A 26,158-nucleotide genomic window follows, 5' to 3' on the forward strand; every position below is an offset into this window, starting at 1 on the left:
TAAACAATGAAGAACGACAATAATTTCAATAATTTCCTACAGTTTAACACAAAGAGCATGTAATATATTGTTAACTACAATGTTTATAAAAGTAGATGCTAACTACTATATACCCTGCACGAGTCAATTAGGCTTATCTTCATCTCTGCCATTTTATTTTTTAACACTATAAAAGTCTTACATGAAGTTCCAATGACTTCAAACTCAGGTCAGCAAATGCATCTCCAAGTTGCCTTTGGGTATGTACCATCTGGAAGAGTTGTGTGGACAGCGTCTGTGCCAGTCTCAAGATATTTTCATATTTTTTTTTGTTATCTCTCAATATATCTATTTGAGCTTCTAGTTCCAGATCTACTGTTCTTGAGCCACGACCCAATTTTTCAGAGATGATCTGACGTGTACACTACGAAAAAAAAAAATTGTAAAGAATCAAGTGTATTCAAGACAACACAGCATACACCCATTTTCAGCTTCAAGGGACGTATAATTACACACAATTCTTTCACAATCACCCCTCCCAATATAAGTTTGCACAACAAACCGAAAAAACAACACACTCTTTAGAAGTTTATCAGGACTCAGCAAGAACAGTTGGACAAGTCTCAACTCCTACTAAGATGAATATTCAAGTTAGCAAATCAAGAGCATAACTAATTGTCTCTCAAGTAAAAGAACACTTATCTCTTTTTAGGTTTGGTGAATCTCATTAAGTTAAAAGAAGCAATTTAGCCCACTGCATTAAAGTCAGTTAATGGGAGTATTACTAGTTCTACACAAAAATATCTAGTTAATGATCTTTCGGGCTCTGCCTACAAACTATCCAATTCTAGATCATCCCTGTTATGTTTTCCAATTTCATTTTCTTTGGGGGGGTGGGGGGAAGGGGTTTGTGGAGAGGGGGCAGGTAAGGAGGTGATGGTTTTCAGCATCTTTTTTAAAGCTGACAGGGAAACTGGGAACTCTTACTGAGAAATATGTAAAACTATTAAAATGCATTTCTCATTATTTACACATCTATAAAATGGAGCTGATAGTCTCAGAAAGACTTACTACTTCTTTTCTGTCACAAATCACATTCTTAACAGATTTGCAGTTCATTAACACAGTGATCAGAAAACATGCTCTTACAAGGCTGTAGACATTTTCACCCAGTGAGTGGCTGTATCAGCTCTGGCTGCCACCACATTCCACTTATCTGTGACACCTTCTCTGCCAGAGATTTGAGCCCAACTTGGCAGTGAGCATCCCAAGATGCACATTGGGGTTTCCCTTGACTGAGACACAGGAGAAGCCATTTGCAAAGCAGATGTGTAGCAAAGCCATACAACTTCTCTATGGAAAGCAGGAATTATCTACCGTTATAGTAAGTTACTTGAAGTTAATCTGCGGTCCCAAGAGGTGAAGAGATAACCAAGTTACACATATGCAGAATTACTGCTAGAAACAGAATTAGAATGAAATGAAGCTAGTAGTCAAGGCCACAACTACTCCGAAGGGACTTAAAGCGCAAAGCTGCTATTCTGTTCGGTGAAATAATGCCCAAGCCTGTTTTATATCACATTCCCCAAATACATTACAGCACTGGATTTCCCAGGGCTTCCAAATTCAAGGACTTGAGTTTAATCCAGTCTTTACTTACATCCAAAGGAGATACAAATTTAACCTGCTACAAGTTTTAATAGACAAACACAGGATCAAAGATGATCAAGCAGAATTAGTCGGTCACAACTCATAACCTTTAGATTGGAAGGTTCAGGCTATTTGGGCTACTTCAACAGATTCAACCAATTAACAAGAAAGAACATAGCTAATCTAGCATACATTTGTCTGTCAAGAATGAGCAATTTGGGAGAGCATAACAAATCGTATCAACACAGAATACAAATTTACTACCAATGTCTGCAACAGAAATTGCAAAATACAGTTTAGCAATGAGTGTAATCAGAGCATAAATAAGCATTTCACTAGGAATTATGGAATTCATGGACAAATTTCGGCTGTTTTCCAAAAAGGCTGAGACAGGCACACACACATCTGTGGGAATGCAAGAGAAAAATCTAATCCACGGAAGGCAAAATTTTTTGAAGAAAGAATAAATTACAAAGGAAGGATTCTTTACAACCAAGGAGTATTTGCTTCAGAAGTTACAGCAAAACACCTAAAAAACCCCAGTAGTGACAAGTGAGGAAAAACTAACAATTGGAAAGGCTTACACTGCATACTTCATTAAACTGAGATGTAACTAAAGTTGAACATAGAAACTAAACAGGAGTAATTGAGAACGAATATGCACCCATCTATTTTGATTTACTCTGGTTCTACCAGACTAGTACAGACACACAAGTTGCTGTATATTCTCACTAGAAAACAGAAAATTCCACACATTAATTCCATTTTGCTTTGTTGCAGAGTATCTATAAAGAGCACTGTCCTCAAAAAGAAGTCATACAAGACAAAGTTTAAGAAAAACAACTCCCTCAAAGGAAAAAACCACCAAAATACATTTCAGAGAAATACACTTTAAATTGCCTATGTTAAAATAGGAACAGAGACATTACTGGACAGCTCTCAGACATAAATGTTCCACTAGCAGCCCAGTATTAAAGAGAGGCTTGTGAAACAGGTATATTGTTTACTTACTCAAAGTTTAAGAAACTGTATGAAAAACAAAAATACAAGCTTTTTATTAGAATTGCAGAAAGTCAAGAAGAGTCACAACTACCTTGTGCCTACGTCTTTTTTCTAAACTGAAAATGCCTTTCTCATCCAAAGGGGGACGCAGGGGAAGGGGAAAGAACAGAATAAGCTCTTGCCACTAGATAATGGAAAAAAGGGCAATTTCTCTTGACACTGACTTAGGTTTACCAGGGAGCATAAGACTGGAGAGAGTAAAGAGTGACAGTAGCTGCAAGGCAACAGAATAATCTTACCAAGTTATAAATTATGGGAAAAAGTTAAATTGGGTCTACAAAAATTCATGGTTAGGCTAGACAGAAGAGCAGCTTTACCCTTCTGTGATTTTCAGTTGGGAACAGTTTCTTAAAACAGAAATAAAAGAGGGAGATAATAAAAGCAATTGTGCCTCATTCAGAAATGTATACTGGATAAAAAGCAAGGTACTCAAAATATACGGAGGCATACTTAATAATCTCTTCACAGATGGGTATGACTTCTGGACACGTCCAGTAATTTAAATTTCACATCCGTGAGTGACGAACTACTCACATCAGATTCCTAAAGAACTTCTTAACAGTAAGTTTCACCAGTAACTCCACTTGCAGATTAAAGTCTGGTACATTGAATAACATGCATTTCAGCTCAGAGGGGTTCAACTGCTGACTTCCCTCCACTAACCATTCACTCCTGCCCTTTATTTCTGCATCTTCTAACCTATGACCAGTTAGCTATTATGAGATAAGTAGAAGACTTCTTGCCATGACCTTCCTAATGAAAACCAAAGCAAGCCAGTATGCCCACCAACTAAAATACTGTCCTTAATCAAAGTAAATATGCTTATACATAGCTTAGATACAAAAAAGCGATTTCAAATGTACGGCATCTCCATGGACATTTGCATAATGCTCCCTCAACTCCAAATTAATTCATAAGGTTTCTCTGAACAATCCTATTCCCCCAAAAAAGCCATACAAAAAGTCAGTATGGGACTCTAGAGAGATTATAACTGAACTATGTCCTTAGGCATATTTGGGAAACAACTTCAAGCTTATAGATTTCAAGAAAACAGATTCATTTAGTTTTCTGAAATTGCTAGTCTTTGTTTGCTATGCCATAACTGGTGGGATTCCAGATTCCAGGGAAGGGGAGGGTTTAAGCCAAGAAAGAAATCTAAAAATCCAGACTTTGCACAGACTACTGCCAAAGAAATAATGTTCTAAACAAGGATGTGAGACTTTTCCCACTATTTTTCACTAGTCCTCTGGCTATTGCTTCATGTAAGTGGGTTTGCAATCATTCTGAAATGGAGACATGGGGATTTTGTTAGTTTTGTTTTTAAATTGAGGCACCAAAAAGGAAGGATAAGGTCAAGTCCTTTCTTATTTAGTTGTGGTATAGCAGATTCAATCTCAAGAGTCAATGTTTCTTAAACAGAGAATTTTAAAGAACACCTTCAGCTCAATATCACATATTCTGATTGGACCATAGCACGCTCCAGGAGTAGCTGACACATCCGTAGTTGCTACAAAATTTAGATTACAAGAAAAAGTAGAAATTCCAAAAGCCATTTAATTAGACATTAAAAAAAAATGCAAATTTCTGATTCTAACACAAAGAACAGCATAAGCATTTACTAGCGGGTAGAATTTCTCCATCCCTGCTTCCTATCCTCACTGGGCAGAAAGCCTTTACTGGACTTAAGAACACTGGAAGGATTCAGATCTTTGTTTTACAAGAGAAGTTTTTTCCACAGATTTTTTTATTTCTTCACAGTTTGATGTAGATTCCACTGATGTACAACCCACCTGTCCAGACCTCTGCCATTTAAGTGGCAGGCATAACAAAAAGCTGTTTTTCAAAACCCATCTTTTTTTAAAGCTCCTAACAGTAATGTATTCCCTGACCATTGTTCCTTACCTTATGACTTTTTAAATGAGAGTCACTTCTGGCTAACTAGTATGCATTAAGCACCTTATCTTTATTCTTTTGTTATTATTTTAATTTCAACTAATCCCAGTTGATCACAAAGAAGCACCATGTAAGAGAGTAAAGCACACATGAATTGAAACAATTCCAACACTAATTAAAAACAATCAGCCAAGACAGAACAAAACCATCAGAAGAGTGATTAACAAGTATGGAACTTGTAGATGGGCCTGATTTTTCCCCATCAGCTAAAATTTTATTCTATCAGTAACCAACTCAAAGACAGCAAAGATTTAATTACAAGCATTGGTGCCGAAATCTGTACTGTACTTCAACATACATTCTGTATGTTGAAGGGGACATTAGAAAAGGAACACATTCTTTACCTTCTTAAATCAATAATAGCCTATGAAAATTTTTCTACTTTAAAAGGCTTACAAAGAATGCTATACTTGGAAGAAAACTAAGTCTTCCCTATGCATTCTTGCTTACGCTCACGAATCACTTCCATAGAGTAATACAACACGTTGAAAACTTTAGTCTGATGCAGTAGCAAACTCATTTCTAGAATACATACGTACATAAATATATGTCTGCATACCTTGTAAGTGTTTAGGCTCCACTTTCTCACCAGTTCCAATTTCTCCATTGCTGGATTCTTTACTTCATCTGCTAAGACGACAGGACCACTCTTCTGCTGAGCTCTGCTCCCTATGTCAGACACAAAGCAAATCTTCAAGGACCTGGGTTTTGTTTTAAGGGATAAATAGCAGGTATGGAAGATCTGTGCATGCAAAACCAGAGCAAGGTGACAGTAAGAATTTAAGATGAATATGAAGATTTTCAAAACCAATTCCAGAAAGAGTTACTTCAAAACTGATATAAAACATGCATATAGCTCAGTATTTCATGTAGTAATAGGTTGAATAAAGATTGCCTGAATGCACAGAGTTATACTAACCAACCTGAAAACACTTTATTACTTAATCTGTGTTTTAAAATTCCAACAGCTGAATACCCTTTTGGATTTAGCCCATATAAAAGTCTGTTTGCATCTTGCAGACCATTAAATGAAAATTATCAGCATACAAAAACTGTTGTCAGAGTATAACTACTAAATTTCAAAACAGATTTTTTCCTCTTTTCCAGTGAACATCATCCTTTCCAGAAGATGTGTTCAGCCAATATTTACTTATTTATTTCAGCTTTATTCACTCACTGTATTACAAATAATTAAGTCTACAAACCACCAATATAAAAATAGCAACAAAAATGATCTAAACCAACAAATGAAAATATCCAGGGAAAATCACCATATATTAATTGCCAATACTCAGCATTTTCAAGCTAGTAGGGGTTATCATGTGAATTTTAAGTTTTAATTTTGCAAAAAACAATTTAGGACGCTAGGAAACATAAGAACTGCAAAGCACTACCATTTTTCAAGCAACATTTTTATTTATTCATGTACAATTCAGACTGCCTCTGATCCCTACTGCTGCTTACAATCACTTTAGTGTTGCCAAGTTATTTATGTAAATAAGAGTTTGGAAAAAAGTCTATACAGATGCCTCAAGATACTCCTTTAGCATCAAGCTCTACTATGTTCTTTAGGTCTTCAAAATGCTGTGCAAACATTAAGTAATTAATCCTCTCAACACCCTTATGAGGTAACTGAATAGGTTCTCTCCTTTTATATAGGAGGAAACAGACAAAGATGTTAAGTAATTTGCCCATAGGCACAAAATGAGTCAAGTGGCAAAGCCTAGTTTGGGTGTTGTGAATTCCTAATGGCCACCTCATGCTCTATTCTACTGGAATATATGACCATTTTGGCAAAAAACACCAAAAGTTTCAGCTTTACCCTAACAAAAAGATTTTGGTTACTCCCATTTTAGGTACTGTTTGTTATTATTAGTATTTGGTAATTATTTTTAAAATTTTATAGAGTAAAAAGCAGCATACGAAGAAGAAAGCAGAGGTTACTTTGTGAACAGTTAAAAGCCAGAAGTGAGAGCCACCAAAAAACCCCAGAAGTTTTATTTCCAACTAACAGTAAATCAAATTATTAGAGACGTGGAAGTGTTAGTACAGTGTCAGCAGAGACAAGGGCGTTATCCATTCAGTGCTATGATACCTGTGGGAATAATTAAATCACAACCTTGTCCAGCCAGTCTGCTAGCTGCTGCACTGCTAGGAGATATAACAGATGATTTGGGTGATGCTGAGGAACCTAAAAAGGGGACATATTTAACCATGAAAATCCATCATCTTCCCTTAGAAGGCAATGTGTACTTTTACACAGACAGGGTTTTTTTCAAAACAAACATTTGCTTCAGCAACACACTAAATAGAAGCATTCACAGAAGAGTTGCTGGAATTTCTGATGGAAATGCTTTTTAAGAGGTGCAGCTGTTCATGTGAACTACTCCAAGTTTTCATGATTTAATCTTTCTCTCCAGGTCATGATGCCAAACTTTTTTTTTTTGTAGTGAGAGTAAGCAAAATACAACTGATAGCTTCAGTTAAGTATAGACTATCAACAGAAAATTCCATGAAAGTTGTTACATACAGCTTCCACAGCTGAAACCTTTTTCAGATCTAGGTAATTTCACTCTGCACTGTCACTGAATGGTACTCACAGCATTATGGGGTGAAGTAAGCTCTGAAATCTGTGCCAATTTCAGATATACTTGATTAATATCTGCTCCTAAGTCTGTGTAAACACACAGCAATAAGCTATCCTGAAGATCATACGAGTCATTAGCTGTTAAAGTGTGTAATCTCCTTCCCAAAAAAATATTTTACAGCACTTATTTGTTCTCTTTAAAAAACCCAAACCCAGCTTGAAATGACCTGCACCACATTTGTTCTCTAAACTGTTTCAGGATTATGCTTTCCAGAGCTTTGCCACTCTTTCATATCACATAAATGTGAAGTGGCATTCTTACAAAATTTTCAGGATTTTAAAAACAATCAAATTAGTTTTTTCTTTGTAGTGATTAGTAACCATCATGTGGGGGGAGGGAGTTTTTATTGCTATTGCTGAGAAATTCCAAGATAATTCAGGGCTGTAGGTGTGCTGGGGAAAACTAAACTTTAGCAGTTTCAAAGTTCACTTATCAGTAACACCCAAAATATCACTCAGTGTAACTGAACGAACAATCAGCTTTTGCCTTCTGAACATACTACAGAGCACTACTAACACAGGTATGTGAATCCAAAGATTCGGATTCAGTTGCACAGAAAAGGTGAGATTAAAAGACAGCCCGCTCGCTGTGTCCTTCTGTAGCGATACATCGCGTAAGAGCTGCAGTTGGAGTCATCCAGGCATAAAACTTTGACTGCCAGATCCTGCTAAAGGCCTAAAGACTGAATCACTTCAGCAAACAAGCCAAGACAAGCAGTTAAAAAAATCCTTATCATTTTACAGAGTATTAATGCAGCCTTATGCATGCTTCATCATTCAATATCCTCCAAATCCTAAAAGCCCTTCCCCTCCAGTATTGTCTACTTTGCATTCAAAAATGAAGCCCTAATAAGGACACTCAAACAGAAAATATAAATTTTAGAAATAAGGCAGTCATTCTACTCTTGTCCACAGTTTCACGGGAAGGCTTAGTTTTCACACTTCTCTCTCTCCCCCCAATTTGGTTAGAGCATTACAAAAAATCTGAAGAAAACATCCCCGAAGGAAAACTGTGATATCTAAATTATTCAGAATTACATCTCTAAAGCTCATCATTTGTGTACATCATTTTCCACAGAATATTTGGATTTGTAACATATTAGTGTAGCTTGAAACACATCTTAGACACTTTTTTTCCCTTACAGGCTAATGCACTTTCCAGATGCAACAGTTACCCTGCTAATAGAATACAAAAAGGCAAGAAAGGTGAGCAGTTTGCCATCTGCCCTGTTTTTAGCTACATATTTTGCTAATTTCAAAGACTTAAAGAAACCACAGCATTCACTTTGTAATATATGTAAAGTACAGCATGTAAATCACTGTTTTCAAAAGCACAGAATTTTACCAAACGGGAAATGAAGCAAAATGTAAATTAAATCTATGACTACAAAAGAGACTTATTTTCACAGCTGCTCATTTGAGATAATTTCAAACCTTTCAAATTCAGAAACTGTCAAAGTTATATAATACATTAAAATATCACTTTCACAAACTATATCATGGCACACTCAGACAGATGGAAAACACTGACATTGCTGGCTTGTTTATCACTTTGTATTTTTCATTGTTTAATACTAGCTTAGATTCTCCAAAACATACATTAATACTTACATAGTGAATTAATTAAAAATTAACTCAAATCCTTCTGCTATAAACAACCACAACTCTGTGCTGAGAAAATATGAGAACAGACACTTTTTCATTAGGTAGTACTTGGAAAAAGAGACTGAAAGCATTATCATTCCTAACAATACATTGAAGTAACATATGTATTATAACAAAAAAAGGAGACACAAGTCTCAGGGGCAACAAAGATTTCCACTCATTCATCTGCTCCAGTTAAGTGAACTGTGTATCAAGACATAACTCTCCACATATGCTACAAATCAGAACAAAACCTGCAATATTTAAAAAAAACTTCAATGCAATTTAATAGGAAAATTCTTCACTCTGACACCGTTTCAAGATGCTCAAGGACTTCCCTTCCTATAAACACAGACCAATTTAACACTAAGTAGTCTCTACCAGCCCCTTGACAGATACAAGTGTAGCATATATTCTCTATTTCAACCACCCAGCTACCAGAGAAGATAAACAGGTTATCACTAATGCACATCTCAATGTGTACATTTACACAAACGAAAAAAAGCAGCTATAGAACATTGTATTCCCAACCATACAAAAATATGTCTAAAAATTTTGAATTGAGAAATAAAGACAAAAAAGCAGTTACCTTTACCTGGAAACGGTCCTGCCTCGATGACTCCTTCTTTGGTGCTGTCAAAGCCATGAGATGTTATTTTGGTTTCAGAAAGTCCAAGTCCAACTGGTAACGAACATTTCAAGTCCTTGGAAATATTTGAATAAAAAATGGAAAGTTAATGTTTAAAAAAGGATAAAAGTGACTCAAAAGTATTATAATGCAATTTCAGCAGCTCTCAGACAGGCAATTCTGCCTTTAGCCTGGAATGTCTTCGCTGGTGTCACAGCATTCTACTGCGATGCACCAATAAAACAGAAGTGAATGAGAAACACTAAGTATAGTCTGTGCATTTATTCTGTTTTTTTTATATTGATGAACAATTACAATGTCATCTCTTAGAGCAGCAATTAGCAAAAATGCGGCCCTCAACATTATTACGTGGTCTGAGCCTTGTCCAAACAGCCATATCAGTTCAATAATGTTTCCAGTTAAAAACTGACAGGGGTACAGAATGATTTAAGACTAAGCAGACAACATTTTGAACACCAAAAAAATGTGGAAGCAACTGCTATAAAGATTAAAAAAAAAATAAATAAAAAAAAATCACTCTAAGCAATAAATAAATAGCATTAAAATTCACAGCATCATTCATTTCTACAAACAGCACATGAAATCTCTTTAATATTTGACACGGGATAAAAATCCAGAAAGGCATCACTTCAACAGCTTCCTCCTGAGCACCTACTGTACATCACAAGTTCTCCCAGCACAAAGTTGCCATTTACTTCTGTTTGCTTTTGAAACTCATTGATTTAAAATTGCCTGAGATCACCATGTGTAACTTCTGAGAGCTAGATTAGCTACTACAACCAACTTTCAGGCAACCTAACTCTTCACAGAAACCCGATGCAGGCCTATTACTGAACTATGAATTCACACACCATAATTCACATAAGGTCCTACTGACAATTTTTACTATCTTATCCACCTCTACAAATCGCTCCCAAAGGTTTCCTGGCTGCATTTCCAGCCCTCTGATTGAAGTTTAAGCCCCTGGTATTATGGAACATACTCAGTGCTTTAAAAAAAAATTCAGGTATTCCAAGCAATTTAAAACCACTGATTCGTATAAGTACAAAATTGAGTGAAAAGCTACTCTGAAAGCGAAAGGAAAAAGTTAAAATACATTTACAAAAAATTAAGCATCAAGAAATTGCCATTTCTGGAGTCAAATACTCTTTTGCATCCCCTTGGCTTCCACACAGAGGCAAAAAAGATTAAAAAAAGTATAAAGGAGCAATAGTGAAGTTTGCAGGGAAAAACCATACATAGCTTTAAGATGACAGTGTCTAGACACATGCAGCAACTGTTTATGATATATGTAATGCTTCTAGTTACAAAGAAAATACAACCTTTAAAATCCAATCCATGTCTGACATATTACTGTAGTCAGTCAATCCATAAACCAGAAGCAACCTAGTACATAAGAATGATAATGTCCAGAAGCTCAGACCATCAAGTGGCTTTGGATCACATCCCCACATATTTAGCTAGGTGTCTTTAGTTTAAGACAAACTCCTAGGAGGAGTGAAAAAAAGGAAGAGCTACCAACTCCAGAATTCCAGCAGAACAGAAATCTTGTTGACACTGAAAACCCTGGATGTTACTGCTATAGGAGCAACCAACTCCTATAGCTATGCTTTTACTCACATGAGCTGGCTATTTAATAACAGATTATGCTATCTATATTTGTGTATCTGAAGCATTATACAGGGAAAAAAAAAAAAGGAAAAATAAATAGCATGAACAACAAACAGTAGTCACATGCAGAACCTGGTCTCACAAATTAAGCATATCACAACATTGGATACATACTGTTTTCAGTCTTCACAACTGACTTAACACTGGTGCTTCCATTTAAGTACTCGCAGTTGGTGGCATGCTGGAAAGCCTTTGCTTCAACTTAGTTTAGCTAATAGACAGAGTCCATTTAACTCAAAATGTAGCAAGTCACTAGGAGATGAAAAGGCAGAGAGGCTTGAAAAAGAATAACCAGATTGCAGAGGAGAAGATGCACTGATTTAACAAAAAGGACACGGCATCAATTTTTTTTTCCCCTAAAGGCACCTTGGCACATTGTATAGTTTTCAGAAATATCTAAATCTGTATCCAAACAAATGTAGACAGCTAACCTGCTTAAGCATGTTTGCAATAGGAATCTAAGCAATCATCTGTATTAAATGCATCTGCTCTGTAAAGACAAAAGTTTAAATATAAACAATTGTGCTACTTCTGTACATTCAACTTAATTCTAATTTGAAACTAAACACAGGCTGAACAAACTAGAGTTAAATAAATCAGACTATTGCAACACACCCTTCCCTTAAATAAAACCCTGATATTTGGATCATGAAAATGATGATCTACAATTGTATATATATGCACATCAGGGTGTGGGGTTTTTTTTTACATAAATATACACATATGTGTATGTATATGTACACAAACATATTTCTTCAAAGAAATCTACTTTTTCATTGGCAAAAAGGCAAAGTCAAAGTACTGCATTCAATCCTGTTTCTAAACACCTATATTAACCAGTTGAAACATACCCTGCTGAAGAAAGATATTCTTGCATATGAATTTAAAAGGAAGATTTACCATTTGTTGCTTTATACATGACCAGAATTGTCATCAAAAAGGCAGCGATCATCAAAACACTACCTTGTTGTTGTTTATAAACACACAAGTTACTGTGCAGTGAAGACACACCTCTGCATGTAAACTTCAATTTTTACACATTATTCTTGCAACTCATTGTGCTGCTTGTTTTTTTTGTTTTGTTTTGTTTGGTTGGTTTTTGTTTTGTTTTTTTGTTTGGTTGGTTTTGGGGTTTTTTGGGGGTTTTTTGTTTGTTTTTTTGTTTGTTTTTGTTTGGTTTTGTGTTTTTTCTGGGTTTTGTTTTTTTTTTTTACACAAGTGTAGATAAACAAAAAAGCTACCCCAAAATCTGTAATCCTTCTAACAAAGCAGTTTATCCCTTCAATAATTTACAAAGAAGAATAAGTTAGAAACAGCCTTACAGTAATAAAAGATGTGCACAAAACTTCACCTTGAAGAGAAGGTATGACAGTACTTAAAGGGATTTTAGAGTGGTTAGAAGGCAACATAAATAGCTTTCTTTTTTGTTCCCACCAAATGTAGGTTTGCTGTTACAACATGGGAAGTGAGGACAGATTCTCCTAGTACAATAAGGTGATTATATTTTGACTCTCTTAGCTAGAAAAGCAATGTGTAAAGATTTTGATGACCTGAAGATCTGCTTTCAAATTCATAAGTGATTTCCCCCTTGTTTTGTAAAAGGGAAATCAAGCCTTTAGAATTCATCAAAATTTTTCGATACATTTTAAAATCAAAAATCTGTTAAAGTATCACCATCACACAAAAAATAAGATGCTTCATTCATCATTTTCAATTGTATGAGGCTGGAAACCATTGAATGTTTATGCAATTATCATCTAGCAGAAGTATTTTAATACTGTAACTTCACTGAGACCCAGAGCTAGAGATGTAAAGACCCTACAATTCAGAAGATTCCCAAGAAGTCAAAAGGTTGGACTACCTAGCCCATTCTCGGCCATTTAGCATGCTAAAGGCTCAAGGAAGCAAAAGTAAGAAACATAACTACACAGAACAGCTGCAGTAGCTTAATCTGGTCTAATCAAGACAGTACAAATCTATATTAAATAGCACATTTAAACCATTTTAACCCTTTGTTAAAAAACCCATTTTAATTAGTTTGAATCACCATATTAAACTAAACATATTTTAGTAATGTTGGCCTTATTCATGTGACGAACAGGGATATTAATCGGTTTATTATACAGATCATATAGGTGAACCAGTATGAATTTTTGACGTATCAACCCTGTTGAGACAGTAGACACAGCAAAGTCACTCAGAACACACGTTCAAGAAGGAATGTTAGCTGAATTACAAGGCTTTTTCAGAAAAGATACTTCCCATCCAAGCTATAATAACTTAAAATGAAGAGGGGAAAGATACCAGAACTGTCTTGTTTCTCCACCAGTCGAAACAAACTTAGTTTCTACTTAGTAGACACTTAAGTGTCAGCTTAGTAGACACAAACTTAGTAAACACATATTTAGTACTCAGTGGGTTAGTACTAACTCACTTTCCACACAGTAGACAGTCAGTCATGTAGACCCTTGCTTACTTTCTAAGAAGTAGACCCTAAGGAGCAAATAAGCAAAAAACATGGTATTAATTTGTCAGTTATGTCTGTCCATTATTAATGTATGACTAAGCATTATATTTCGCTCAGTACCAACAGTAAGCTTAACAGATATGATTTTACTCGCCTTTACTACCTTGAATAAAGGTATTTTAAAAAATCACACACCACTAGCTAGTTCAAGGAGTCCATTAAAAGTAGAGCAACTGAACTGGGAATAACCACATGATTGTTTATTTTTAAATGATGGATAACATTTAAAATAAAACTACTCAAGTTGCCCTCAGGAAAAATTTGCAACACAACTTACTATAAAGTTCACAGTTTAAAGTTTTAAAGATTACAAGTTCCATGAAACAAAATGTTATGTAGATGGACGTAACATCTATCCAGTAAGATAACTGGCTCTGAACTTTAACTTCTTACCCCGATTCATATGCATGTGGAGCTCCTTGCACGTATTCAGCATTTCCTTTTTCTCTTTGCCCTATTATGCCACTCAGCTCCTACTTTCCATGAATTAAGCCACTAGATCCTCACATCAATACAAATTCAAGCATAAAAATAAATGGGAGGAGAGCTGAAGGCTTTAATCAACGCTAAAGTGGCAAGCAACATGGACTGACACATTTCTTCTATTCTCCGATACATTGCTTTTCACACAAAAGACCCTTTCTACTACTTCCCTTTTGACTTACCCAATGCCATACTACAATTCAGTTTTAAGTTAGTTTCCCTTCCACTGTGATCACTAATATTCATATTTTGTTTTTTAAGACTGCATGAAGGAAACTACTTGGCAACAAAAAGGAAGACTGGTCTTTGTTTTATCTCCTAAAACCAGTTTTCTAGAACTGACACAGAAATGTATTTTGTATCAATCTACATTAATCAAAATATAATTGCCCAAAGTAAAATCTAACTATGTCAGTCAACATGGCAAAACCTAAGAGATGAACTCAGATGTTTCAGGTAGAATGTGAGTGAAAAGGCCAGTGTTTTTCTTCAGAAAGCAAAAGACACAAAAGAATTGACCTTATCTTTTTGTGCAGTCTGGCGATAAAATTACCAAACAAGATACTGAACACATGGACTCAGATTCAGACCCCAGAGCTTATTTCGTAATTCTAATAAGATAAACTGAAGACTCACAACAAAATTAATTTCTTTTTTGCAGCCTGAAGTTTATTACTGGTATTACATACACATGCTTAGTAACACTTTTGTCTCCATAAGAGTACAAAAAGAGGCAGGAGAAGCAAGTCTATACTGATGGTGAAAGAAAACAACTGGAGCATCAATTTCAGAGACTCAGACTGATAAGAACTTCATACAGATTTCGTACAATAGTTTAAACCTAACAAATAGCTTACAGCTGCCTGGATATCTTTACAAGCAGACCAAACATTTTTTTTTTATTAATTTTATTTATTCTTATGCAGCTTTCACACAGTATGGCATGCTATTGAATTAGGAATAACATACTTCCTCACTCCCTCCCGCAGCCTTCAGCTCACAATCCCTTTAGTGACGTTAAACCACCACTATTCTAATGACATAATTATAATAGTATGGGAAGAAAACTGTGCTCTAGAAGTCAGGGATAAGAGAGACAAACCAGTGAAGAATATAAACCAGCAAGACTTTTTTGTATCTTGAGTCTTCTTGTACAAATCTATGGAAGCCTATGTTTTTCTCACTAGGAAATGCTGAAGTCCTCCATTAGTAAGACAGACTAACAAACATCCAAACCTTAGCAAACAGTTCTACACACCAAGTTTTTAGAGCTGAAGTGGGTTCCAACAGAGCTTGGAGAGCTTAAAAGCAATGGGTCAAGCTTTTTCATAATGAAAGGACATTAGGCATTTACTCCAATGCTGATTGAAGCTATAGCCTTTTTTAGTTAAAAAAGTTTCCATCCATCATATGGGCAGGACAAAACTTGTCAGAATTCCACAGGCATCTCATTATTACAAACAAAACAGAATTAGAATGTAGCAGCATATTTCTGAATTAAGACTTTAGAGTTAGGCAAGCACTTACGTAAGTTACCTTATAAATATGCTTTTGATTTTTTTCTTTTAAACATAAGGAACTAAGAAGATGCATTGAGTATTGCAATATCGCATTCCCACGAGACAAGAACCAATATGTTTCCTTCTGAAATGACATTATGGCAATCTATGTTGTCTGATGTTCTGCAAAACTAACATAATTTTACTTCAAAGAAAGACCAACCCTACTTGCCATTTCCAGGTAAGTACATTTGCACTGCATTGCCTTGCAAAACTAAATACTTCTCATGCTTGAGTACATATAAATACTGCATTTGGTGGAAAATAAATGTGCATTTCATGCCTGAGCAGCTGATGGATGAGGTCAGATAGAAGTGCTAAAGAGAACGTGAGTCTAGAGGAAAGTTTAGTTTTGTAATTAAAGATTCCTGAAGAAACGGTTGTACAACTACCTCTTTACTCAGTTGATCAAAAACATACAATGAAAGCTGCTCAACTGTTTGTCGCAAAATAGCTGTAGAAAACCAAATAAAAAAATAAAGCATAAATTAGTTTTACTGTTTAGATCTGACTTGTACAACATCTAGATGAACAGTTCCCTGATCATAACAGTAAGAAAACAAGACTAAAATAACCTTGTTTCCCAGCTTCCCAAGAAGGTGTAGTTGAAATCAGCATATTGGAGTGCTCTAAACTCTACTGTGGTCACATACTCTCACCAAGCACTGTGGTAATAGTACAACAGTACAAGTGGTAATGGTTTCTTTCCCCTTTCTTAAGCGACCTTCTAAAAATCAGTACTTGGCTTGTCATTTCCATAAGTCGATAGGAAAAAAGACCCCTGAAAACTTGGCAAAGAAATTGTGGTGCAATGCATATTGCTTTAGGTTAAAACAAAAAATTACCTGGCAAGGAAAAAAAGAGAAAGCGTAGCATTAAACATGAGAAATAACAAACACAAAGCAAGATGAATAGAAGCTAAATATTAGAATTTGAGACTAACAGATTAGTAAACAGACCTAGATGTTAATTCCAAGATGTTTGTTTTCTTTGTTTTGTTTATAAGAATCCCTGATTATCACATATTCTGAGTTTAGGTCACACATGCAGGTGTTAACTTGTAGTATAGAGTTCAAAAAAATATTTGAAGTGCACTTCAACTTCATTGATCTCAGAATATGCATTGTGAAAATAATTAGAGCAGCAAACTCAGCTATGCTTGCATAGTATAAATTTTCTGCAACTTGACCAAATATTTGACCCATTTTTGTGGAAGTTTCAAAATAGAGTTCACTCCAAGACAGCAAAATAATTGGCATGCCAGAAAAAAAACCTATTTCAACTTTTATATGTGGCCATTGACAAAAAAATACCTTAACAGTTCAACTTTCCACAGAAAATGGTGATTATATTTTGACTGAACAAGGACTCTGACCCACTCCACCAGAGCGCAAGTTCCATTGACTGTAACTAAATACTGGACGCAATACACTGAAGAAGCAATAATTATGTAAGGAAAAGATAACTTGGACAGCAGTCAAGTCGCAGCAACGTCAAGGTCATCAGGCTTAAAAACAGTAAATGTTTCTCCACTTCCAGGTGAACCCAAATTCATTACCACTTCAAGGTATATTTTTATTGTTCCCCCTAAACATAGGTACAACACTAATAAAATTTAGTTTTAACTTTATTTCATTAAACACTGTTGTAATTTTTACATTATGTTACTGGTAGATCTTAGTTGAATGACAAACCTTAAGCAACATAAGCCTTCCCTCATTCTAGTGCTATTCATAAAAAAAATGATGGCTTGTTCAGAAGTAGAAAAAATGTCCAGTAGTAAGAAGTATCTTTTAATAAGACCTCTAATATGGACACATTTCCATTTCATGAAGTTTTATACTTTTTTTTTACAGCCAATCTCTCTATACAGCTACCCTGCAACCATAGTCAAATGGTCTCAGATGTTGTTCTCAGGACATATTTTTTTAATATTTTAATACACATTTGCATATTTAAATAACATTTATATTTGTAATAATACTATAATAAATATGTGTTTAAAACTCTACTTTGAATATATATATTTAAATGCTTGTTTTCCTGTTTTATGAATAAATCTGCCAGATTAAAAAATCAGTATCCTCAAGGCTTAGAATCAAGAATTAGAAATGTATACACTTGATTGCGCATTACAGAGTAGTCAGTACTTCACACTATTTAACATTCAGAAAAAAATTGCCACTACTAATATACCTTTCATACAAAAAAGTTGTTGAACTGTGCAGTATCTGCTTTGGTTTTTTAGTCAACTTTAACAAGAATTTATCAGCTTTGAAGGAGTTTTTCCATTAAAGCTAAAACCAAAAGATAAAATTAGGCAGATAATTATTTTACCAATATTCAGGAGGTATATGTAATTAAAAAAAAAACAAAACACAAACAACTTATGAACATTCTCCCCTCTAATCAGCATTTTAGTAGGACGGAGTAAAATGCTGAAGTTCTGCTCAGTATTTCTTTTAGAAATAATCCTGCACTGCAAGTCAGCATGGGACTGTTAAAGCTTAGGGATTTCCTTAAAATCTAAGTCTCAATAGATAGCAAAGAAATGTGGATAATTAACTAGTCTTCATATTTCCAACTGAAAAGCAAAATAAAAGAAAACCAACCCCAAATTCCATAAACTATACCATAGCACCCTCTGCAGGACAGCCAACTGTAGGAAGAACTGATAGTAAAACATATCAAGGTTAAGGAAATGAACTCAAAATTGCATACGAATGATTACAGAAGTATAACTTTTCTTCAACATACATCAAATCAGATGGATTCAGATACATCTCATCTATATACCATAAAGCAATACAGTAGTAATTTTTAAGTTTCAGCACAATGGAAGTTACTTCTGTTTACAACTTCAAATCAGAACATGACTATCTTCCTTTATTTCAGGTATATTGCTATCAAATTTAACACCCATTAAAAGTAGCTTGCCTTAAGCAATTTGATACTTCTTCATAAAGAATTCACAGGACCTATTAAGTATTCTACTTTAAAAATACTTATTATCCTCTTTCATGAATAAAATTGTTGGATTAAAAATCAGTACCCTCAAGGATCAAAGACAAGAATGTAGATGCTCATACACTTAATTGTGCATTACAGAGTACCCAATTCTTTACACTATTTCATGTTCAGAAATATTTGCCACTATTAACATGCCTTTTATACAAAAAGGGTTACTGCGATGTGCAATCTTGTTATGTCAACTTCAACAGTAGCTTCTGAGCTTCGAAGGAGTTCTTCCATTAAAGCTCTAGAAAACTGTGTCAAGTGGTCTGCTACGGATTGCATTTTAACTTCAACATTTCCAATAATGGTACCTTGTTAGACAGCAAAAAAAATTCTTACTCTGTTAAAGCTGTGCTCGTGAGAATCTTCCAGCTGTCCATTGCTAGTCACAGGAATTTCTGCTGCTGAATTTTTGGGAGACTCTTGAGCCATTGCACCTTCCTATAGTGTAAGAAAAAGGTTAGCATTTGTCTTAAATTTCCAAAGAGTGATCTAGATGAAAATATTTGATGCATAGGTTTCATAACAGTTGATTTTATTTCAAACTCCTATTGGTAACATTCTGATTTAGTACATCTGTATTCAGTAATTTAATCACATACCCAAATCATATTAATATGCTAGCACAGCTCAGACAGAAGTAATTTAAAGCTTCAAGATGTGAAAGAAAAGGAACACTAAAATTTAACCTATTGGGGAGGTGGAATGTTGTCAGACATAAATGAGACATGGGGCCAGACAAGTATTTTTGATGCACACTTGACCACTAGAGTAGTTTATATATCTCAAACTACTGTACTAGCTAATGATAAGCAAGAAATATTGGAGAAGTACAACGAGTTTATTCATGTGTTACAAAAAGAAATGATTCCAAACTTTAAAATAGCTTAACTTGCTTCTACTTTATCATAACATAGTGCCACCTTCTGACTAAACTGCTGGTATGCAACTCTCATTCAGTTAGTAAATCTAAAGTGAAATGCAGAAACAAGAACTTAGAAGCACCGATGCAATTCAATAATCAGTTTCAAAATGAAACTGCATTATGAACAGTAGCAGCAGCTGCGAAACCACTGCTTTCAAGAACAACCCAAGGTATAGCCTAGAAGAGACATTCCCAAAGGAAATGCATACCGAAGGAGGGAACATCACCTTAACACTCTCCAAAGCTAAGAGAAACTCAAAAAGCTACCCCTAACTCTGCAAGACAGCTTTCATTAGTCAACTCAAGTGTGAACACTAGAAAAATCAACACACAACTGAAGCAGTGTTTGTTCAGTTACTTTTAAGTTGTCTGAAGTCTGAAAACCAGCCCGTGCACCTGTGCAAGACTGGCAAGACATGCTATACCATCAACAGGCACTTGAGAATAGGTGCTTTCTTCCCTTAAAGCTCCTGAATCGTCAAATTGAACCGGCTCTTTTCAGTGAAAGGGTCACGAAGAGGCTCAGTCTGAGATCAAGCCAAAGCACCAGCAGCTTCTGCAGCTACACATGAAGTTTTTACAGGACATCTATATAACACAAGGATTTTACTGGTACTTACTCAGGATCACCTGCATCATTCTTCATTGGCAACATCTTCTGTCATACCCCATTACTAGTTATTTCCCCTACTTCCACCTATCACTTCATTTACATTAGCAAGCTTGATTTCCTTAGTAAGCTTTGAGGCCTCCCAAGCTTTTTGCTAACTAGTCACTGTCAGTGAGCTCCAACAAGATGCTCCTCCAACTCCAGACTGCTTTCGAAGCTATGTTACCACAACTTCTTCCAATGTGAAGTACAGAGACTTCACCTCTGCCGGTCTTTTGAAGTAGAGGTCACTACTCAAACTTTATTTGGTATCTAGAAAATCTGATTTACATTTCTGAAAGCATAATAAGCTTCTTCAATTAGCAGCATAAAACACCACCAGAAGCCCACTGAGTTCTGAGCAAATGCAGCCTTTTACCCATACAGAGAAAAGAAAGAAAAAGGCCAAGGACAAGCCACTCCAAGAACCATACATATGAACTACAATCCATGGGCACATACCCATAAAATACCATCTGAGGTGATGCATTCTCCCCTTTCGAGGATCAACTAACTTAACAAAACTGAATTGAAAGCTACTCTTTCAAAAAACAGTGCTTTGTGAAACACTTCCCTAAAATTAGAAGCTAAACATTTAGGTGCAGAATTTGAAAAAAAATGTGAATACACAGAACAGATTTCAAATCATTTAGGAAAAAGTCAGTGTGCTATAAATTCAAGAAAAAGTGAATTTGTAACACACTAACTTACCCCATCAGTCCCTCTCATTTAGGATCCAGTAAATGCCTTCTTCCAGCACTGGGAAGGAATAGCTCACGTCATATATTCACATTGGCCTAGCATACCAAATTCCCCGTATAGTCCAGTCTTCACCCACACCAAGAACACAGAACAGATTTTTTTTGGTCATTCTTGATACAACACAAAAAATTCAAAACTCATAGTCCTTAAGTAAATGAAAATATTGAAGAACACCAAAAGGTCTAGGTTTATTTTACAAGTACTTCTAAAACAGTAATTTGTTTCATTTCATAGAATATCTCAAGTTGGAAGGGACCCGTAAGGATCATCAAGCCCAACTCCCTGCTCCTCACAGGGAATTGCTATACAACACCATTAGATCAAATGTTCTAGTTACTTGCCATATTAGTTTTTAATTGAGGAAATCTGCCCAATAGCTCAAGCTTCTTAAGCTTCCTCTAAATCTCACATCTGCTTAAGCTTCAAGACTGCTAGGAACTATACTACTTCTTGACATGGTAAAGTGAGGTATTCTTCAAAATGCTTGGCCTGTCACAGCTACCTGCACAATACTGAAACGTTAGTATAGGCTAACAGCTATTTTTGTTGTTCTTTTTGCAAATTGTCAGAAAACACAGTGTCAAGGGGAAGTCCTACACTGTCAGGGGATACACTTCATTTGGCAGGGAACACAAATTTGGAGATGTGGTTTTGTTCAATTAAAGGTGAAACAAATACTTGGCTTGGGTGCTCCTTTTCATCAAAAATCTCAAATCATTTTGCTAGTATTGTACATTGATATATGTTTATGCACTTATTCAGAGATATACGCAGTCATGCATATGCATACATATCTCTAGTAAATACAGATATTACAGAACAGTAATTCATCAGCTTCTCCAGACAACTTTTGAAATCTAAGATGACTTAGAATCAACTCGCATATTTTTTAGGTATTCCTACTTGAGTAAAACCTATGTATCCATTTCAGAGAGCAAAAGAATTACTTGCCAACTTCAGTTTCATGCTCTGCCTGAACGAAAACACCATTTTCCATTGCTGAAAGGAAGATGTTTCACCACTCTGCTTTTCCAGTCCTTACTGTGAGCCTCACAGCGTCCCATCTCCCAACCACACATCTGACTGCACAGTAAACACACTCAACTCACTAGCTTGGCAATAGACCTTATCACCAGGTTAATTTTCCAGTTTCAGTGAGTTGAATCAGTTTGCAATGAGGTCAGACAAGCACCAAAGACACCAAATGAGCAGCTGAAAAACAGAAGTGGGATAAACTGCTGATTTGGCTCAGCCATAACAAGAAATCACCCTCTGCATTTTAGTCAACAGTCTAAACTAGCACTGCTGCCAAGATCAACAAGTCCTTGCCCTTTTTTCTGCCCTTTACCCCTAACTCTTGCACCCCCATCAGCCTTCCCCATTCCCTCACCTCTTCCCCGGGCCAGAACAATGTATTTGTACAGCAAACACAATTGCAAAAACACTGCAAGGTTAAAAGAAGGTGACCTATGCCCAAAAACGGCACAGGTAATTTTCCCACTCAAATTGGTTCTCCAAAAGTTTACCACAACAGCTCCAATCCTTGCACATATGAAACAGAGGGGGTAATAATGCAGTAAGAAACTACCAAGAATAAGGGACTGCTCTCAGCCACAGCATCAACATACTTCAGCAGCGCAGTATCTCAAAATACTTACTCTAACTGCAGGCTACTGCCAAAACCAGCAGCCATTTCTCTTTACCTCTGGATGCAGGTTCCTGCAACTTCACGCAATTGTGGTAAGCTTACCAATCTGAGAGAATCCTAAACCAAACCACAACAGTGTTTCTGTTGAAACAGTGAGTATAATTGCTGAATTAAGTGTCCCTTTGGCAAGAGTAGCCCACTGCTGATTTAAACTAAGTAAATAAAGAAACTGATTCCTCGGAAGAAAATTTATCATATGCAGGAAGAGCCTAAAGTAAATTTAAATTAGTTCCTAAATTTGTATTGATGTATTAGGCATGAATGACAAACACCACAGAAAAACACATTAAGTTCCAGCTGGACATTTTATTTAGAAAAAATATATTCATCCTTTAGTAACTTATTCACTATTTTCTTCACACATCTCCATTTATAAATACCAGATTTGGAGATATGCTAAGTATCTGTGGAATCACTATTCTATTTTTATAAAAAGTTTAAAAACAAACCACTGGCACTGAATCTAATAGTGATAAAGTCAGCATCACCTTTTTTTCATTCTTACTCTAGAAGTGTCAGGGAACCATTTACTCTTTATATTTCTGAGACAGCCTCCCAGACACATCTGATTGGCTAAATATTACTGGAAAACTTAGGAATTCATTCATAATTTTAAAAAGTCACAGACTTCTCTACAAAGAGGGTACAAGCTGTATCTGCTCCCAAGAAAAAAAGATCTACCACTCCAGCAGCAGATAGAATGCACTGTTATAGTGAGGTTACGCAAAGGTTGCTGCCTTTTAAATACCAACCCTTTCTTCCTGCAGGACTTACACATTTCAGACTCCACCACGCCTAAATTTATTCAACTTACAAAACAAACACTGCAGCACAGCAACAGACTACTGGCTGAAGTAATCCTTTGCTATGAATTAACTGGATTGTTCTTAATAGAGTCTCAAAAGCAACCCCACCCATTCAAGATAATGTGCATGAACTTGTATCCCCATACTACCTTCACTGTGCTATGTGTATCAGAATTTTTGGCAGTCTGAAACTGTTGCTGGGATTGGTTGATTGTACTAATATATCTATCACCCAATCACCTCAGAGTCAGACTGGACCTCTTCTGCAGCTGGATGAGATTCATCAAGTGTTGTGGATTCATTGCTGTGTTCTGACATACCTGAAAATGAAATAGGTTTGGCATGCATTAATTGATATGAAAGGAGCTGGATGTTCCACCTTACAGAAACTGAAGTAGGCTTTCAGGAAACATTTGTTTTACAAGTTCTGCTAAAGCAAAGAGAAACCTCCCTCTTTTGATGGTACCAGGTCTTTAGCTCTCCAGAATCTAAGCAAAACTAGGAACACAGTCTAGCACAGGCTTGTCTGCACAGACAGCTAAACTTGCAACACATAACCTTGTTTGACTTCCCCAGATTTTCAGCTGATATTTACTGTCACCTGCAACAACACCGACTGTATCCTACCATTGCAAAGGTCACAGTTTTGTTAAAATGTGAGATTTATACAGACATTGCAAGTTTATATTGATGCTAAACCACTGGAACCTACTAAGCTGTTCAGTTTGTTATGCCTAACTAGAAATAGAATCCCTTTCCTTTTATTCTCAAAAAAAATCTCACCTACAGAGGTAAAGAAAGTCAGTCACACTGAACATATGCACAAGAAATTAACTCTGTGAGTATAGTGATCATGAAAGGTAAGTTACATACCTAATATAGCTTAAATAAGTATCTAAAATTTATTTCAAATAGCTGGTAACTACAGATGATACTGCAATTCTCTGAGCTGTTTGAGAGGAGACAACCAATCATTAAAAATTAAAGAGTCTGTCAGTATTGAGTATAATCACACATGACTTCAGTTCATTAAGCCTTGCACAATTTTACACATGTTCAGCCACATACCAGAGTTAAAAAAAAAAAATTATAAGAGATCACTGTTTTTATTTATATTGTATTTGAATTTCCTAAGCTATAAAACATTTTAATTAAAAAGCAAATAATTAATAAGGTAAGCAGCTCACATGACAAGGGAAATAAAATAAGGACACAAAGGCTGAGAAACTGAATCATCTGGATCACATTACACTGGATAACCTATTACTTTACTTTGGAAAACCAAACACGTAAAAAAAAAGATTTTTCTCCAGAAAAACAATTCATTCAGGGCTATCACTGAATGAAGTTGGATTTTTCTCCAACCAGTACAAAATTATTTTTGAAGTAATTAAGAAGGTATAACTTCTGCATTTATCTTTCCTAACTTTCTGTAATTCTTTTGAATACAAAAGACGATCCAGCAGAGGTGCTGTTTTTCCACACAGTCCTGCCCAAACTCTGCTTGTGGTTGAAAACAACCTCCATGCTTAACAGTTTATTTCTGAGTAGATAGAAAATGGCCATTATGGTCTAAAAGAGTAAGTGTGATTACTTTGCTCTGCTGGTTAAACAAAAAGCTAAATTAATCTTGTAGTGCAGTCCTGGTTAAGAGAATCTGTACCTCAGTTTTAGGATCACATTAGTGATCCTAGAGTTATATTTGTACCTCACATACAAAATTAAATACCATGGTAACGCTGTTTAAAAGCATTAAATGCTATAGGCAGCAAAAATATTTTCTTGATAGCCTTAAGAACTCTTAATAACCTGAGACATGAAGCACATCAGAAACCCATGTAGAGGACACTGTGTAAAGATAAATAATTACTTTCTTAAGATCCAAATTAATTCACCATTTGTGTTGCAATCTCCCACACACCAATTTTTTGTATAGTATTATTTTCCTGCAAGCAGTATCAGCACTTCCAACACAGCTCTGCAGGATCACACTGACCAACTTTAAAATACGAGAAGGGGGAAACTGTAGATTAAAGATGGGTTTTGTAAAAAGTTTAACTGCACATTCTAGTTTAACTACAGAATTCCCTGATGACTGCCTCTATATCAAAAAAATAGGGATGTGAACATCAAATGCTAGATGTCAGGGTGACAACTTTCTACATGCTTACAAAGATTCAGAAGTTAAGATGTTCATGTGACATTGTGGCAAATGTGGAATCTACATATGTATATTACTTATATTTATGGCTCCACTACAGAAATGCATACAAACTTTTATCACTCAGTAGTTCCTGATTCTCTCATGAAGGTGTCAGGTAAAGGACTGTTCTTTATAAGTCTGCTAATCTTCAGCACAGTATGAGTTCTGCATTATCAATTATTTTTTCACTAAAGCAGCCACAACTTTAGAACATGCTAAGTGACTGCTCAGTGTACCAGGACATGTGTTACCATCATCTGCAAATA

General features: G+C 35.7%; 1 protein-coding gene across 8 annotated transcripts in view; it reads right to left on the minus strand.

Moving 5' to 3' along the window:
- The window catches only part of ARFIP1 (ADP ribosylation factor interacting protein 1), a 45,399-nt gene that overhangs the window by 16,781 nt on the left and 2,460 nt on the right, over positions 1–26,158 (minus strand). The window contains exons 2-7 of one of the 8 annotated variants that reach the window (XM_033007235.2): positions 23,930–24,009; positions 19,179–19,280; positions 9,531–9,639; positions 6,764–6,835; positions 5,204–5,313; positions 182–403 (exon numbers count right to left, since the gene is read on the minus strand). In XM_033007235.2, the coding sequence (XP_032863126.2) occupies positions 182–403; positions 5,204–5,313; positions 6,764–6,835; positions 9,531–9,639; positions 19,179–19,280; positions 23,930–24,007 (693 nt within the window). In that variant the 5' untranslated portion in view covers positions 24,008–24,009. Of the gene's footprint in view, positions 1–181; positions 404–5,203; positions 5,314–6,739; positions 6,836–9,524; positions 9,640–19,178; positions 19,281–23,929; positions 24,038–26,158 lie in introns of those variants that run through there. The other 7 variants (XM_033007233.2, XM_033007234.2, XM_033007232.2 and 4 more) reach the window with 7 other exon arrangements.

The sequence above is a fragment of the Tyto alba genome, unplaced genomic scaffold, assembly GCF_018691265.1.
Source record: "Tyto alba isolate M040663 unplaced genomic scaffold, T.alba_DEE_v4.0 Super-Scaffold_6, whole genome shotgun sequence".
Classification (NCBI taxonomy): Eukaryota; Metazoa; Chordata; class Aves; order Strigiformes; family Tytonidae; genus Tyto; species Tyto alba.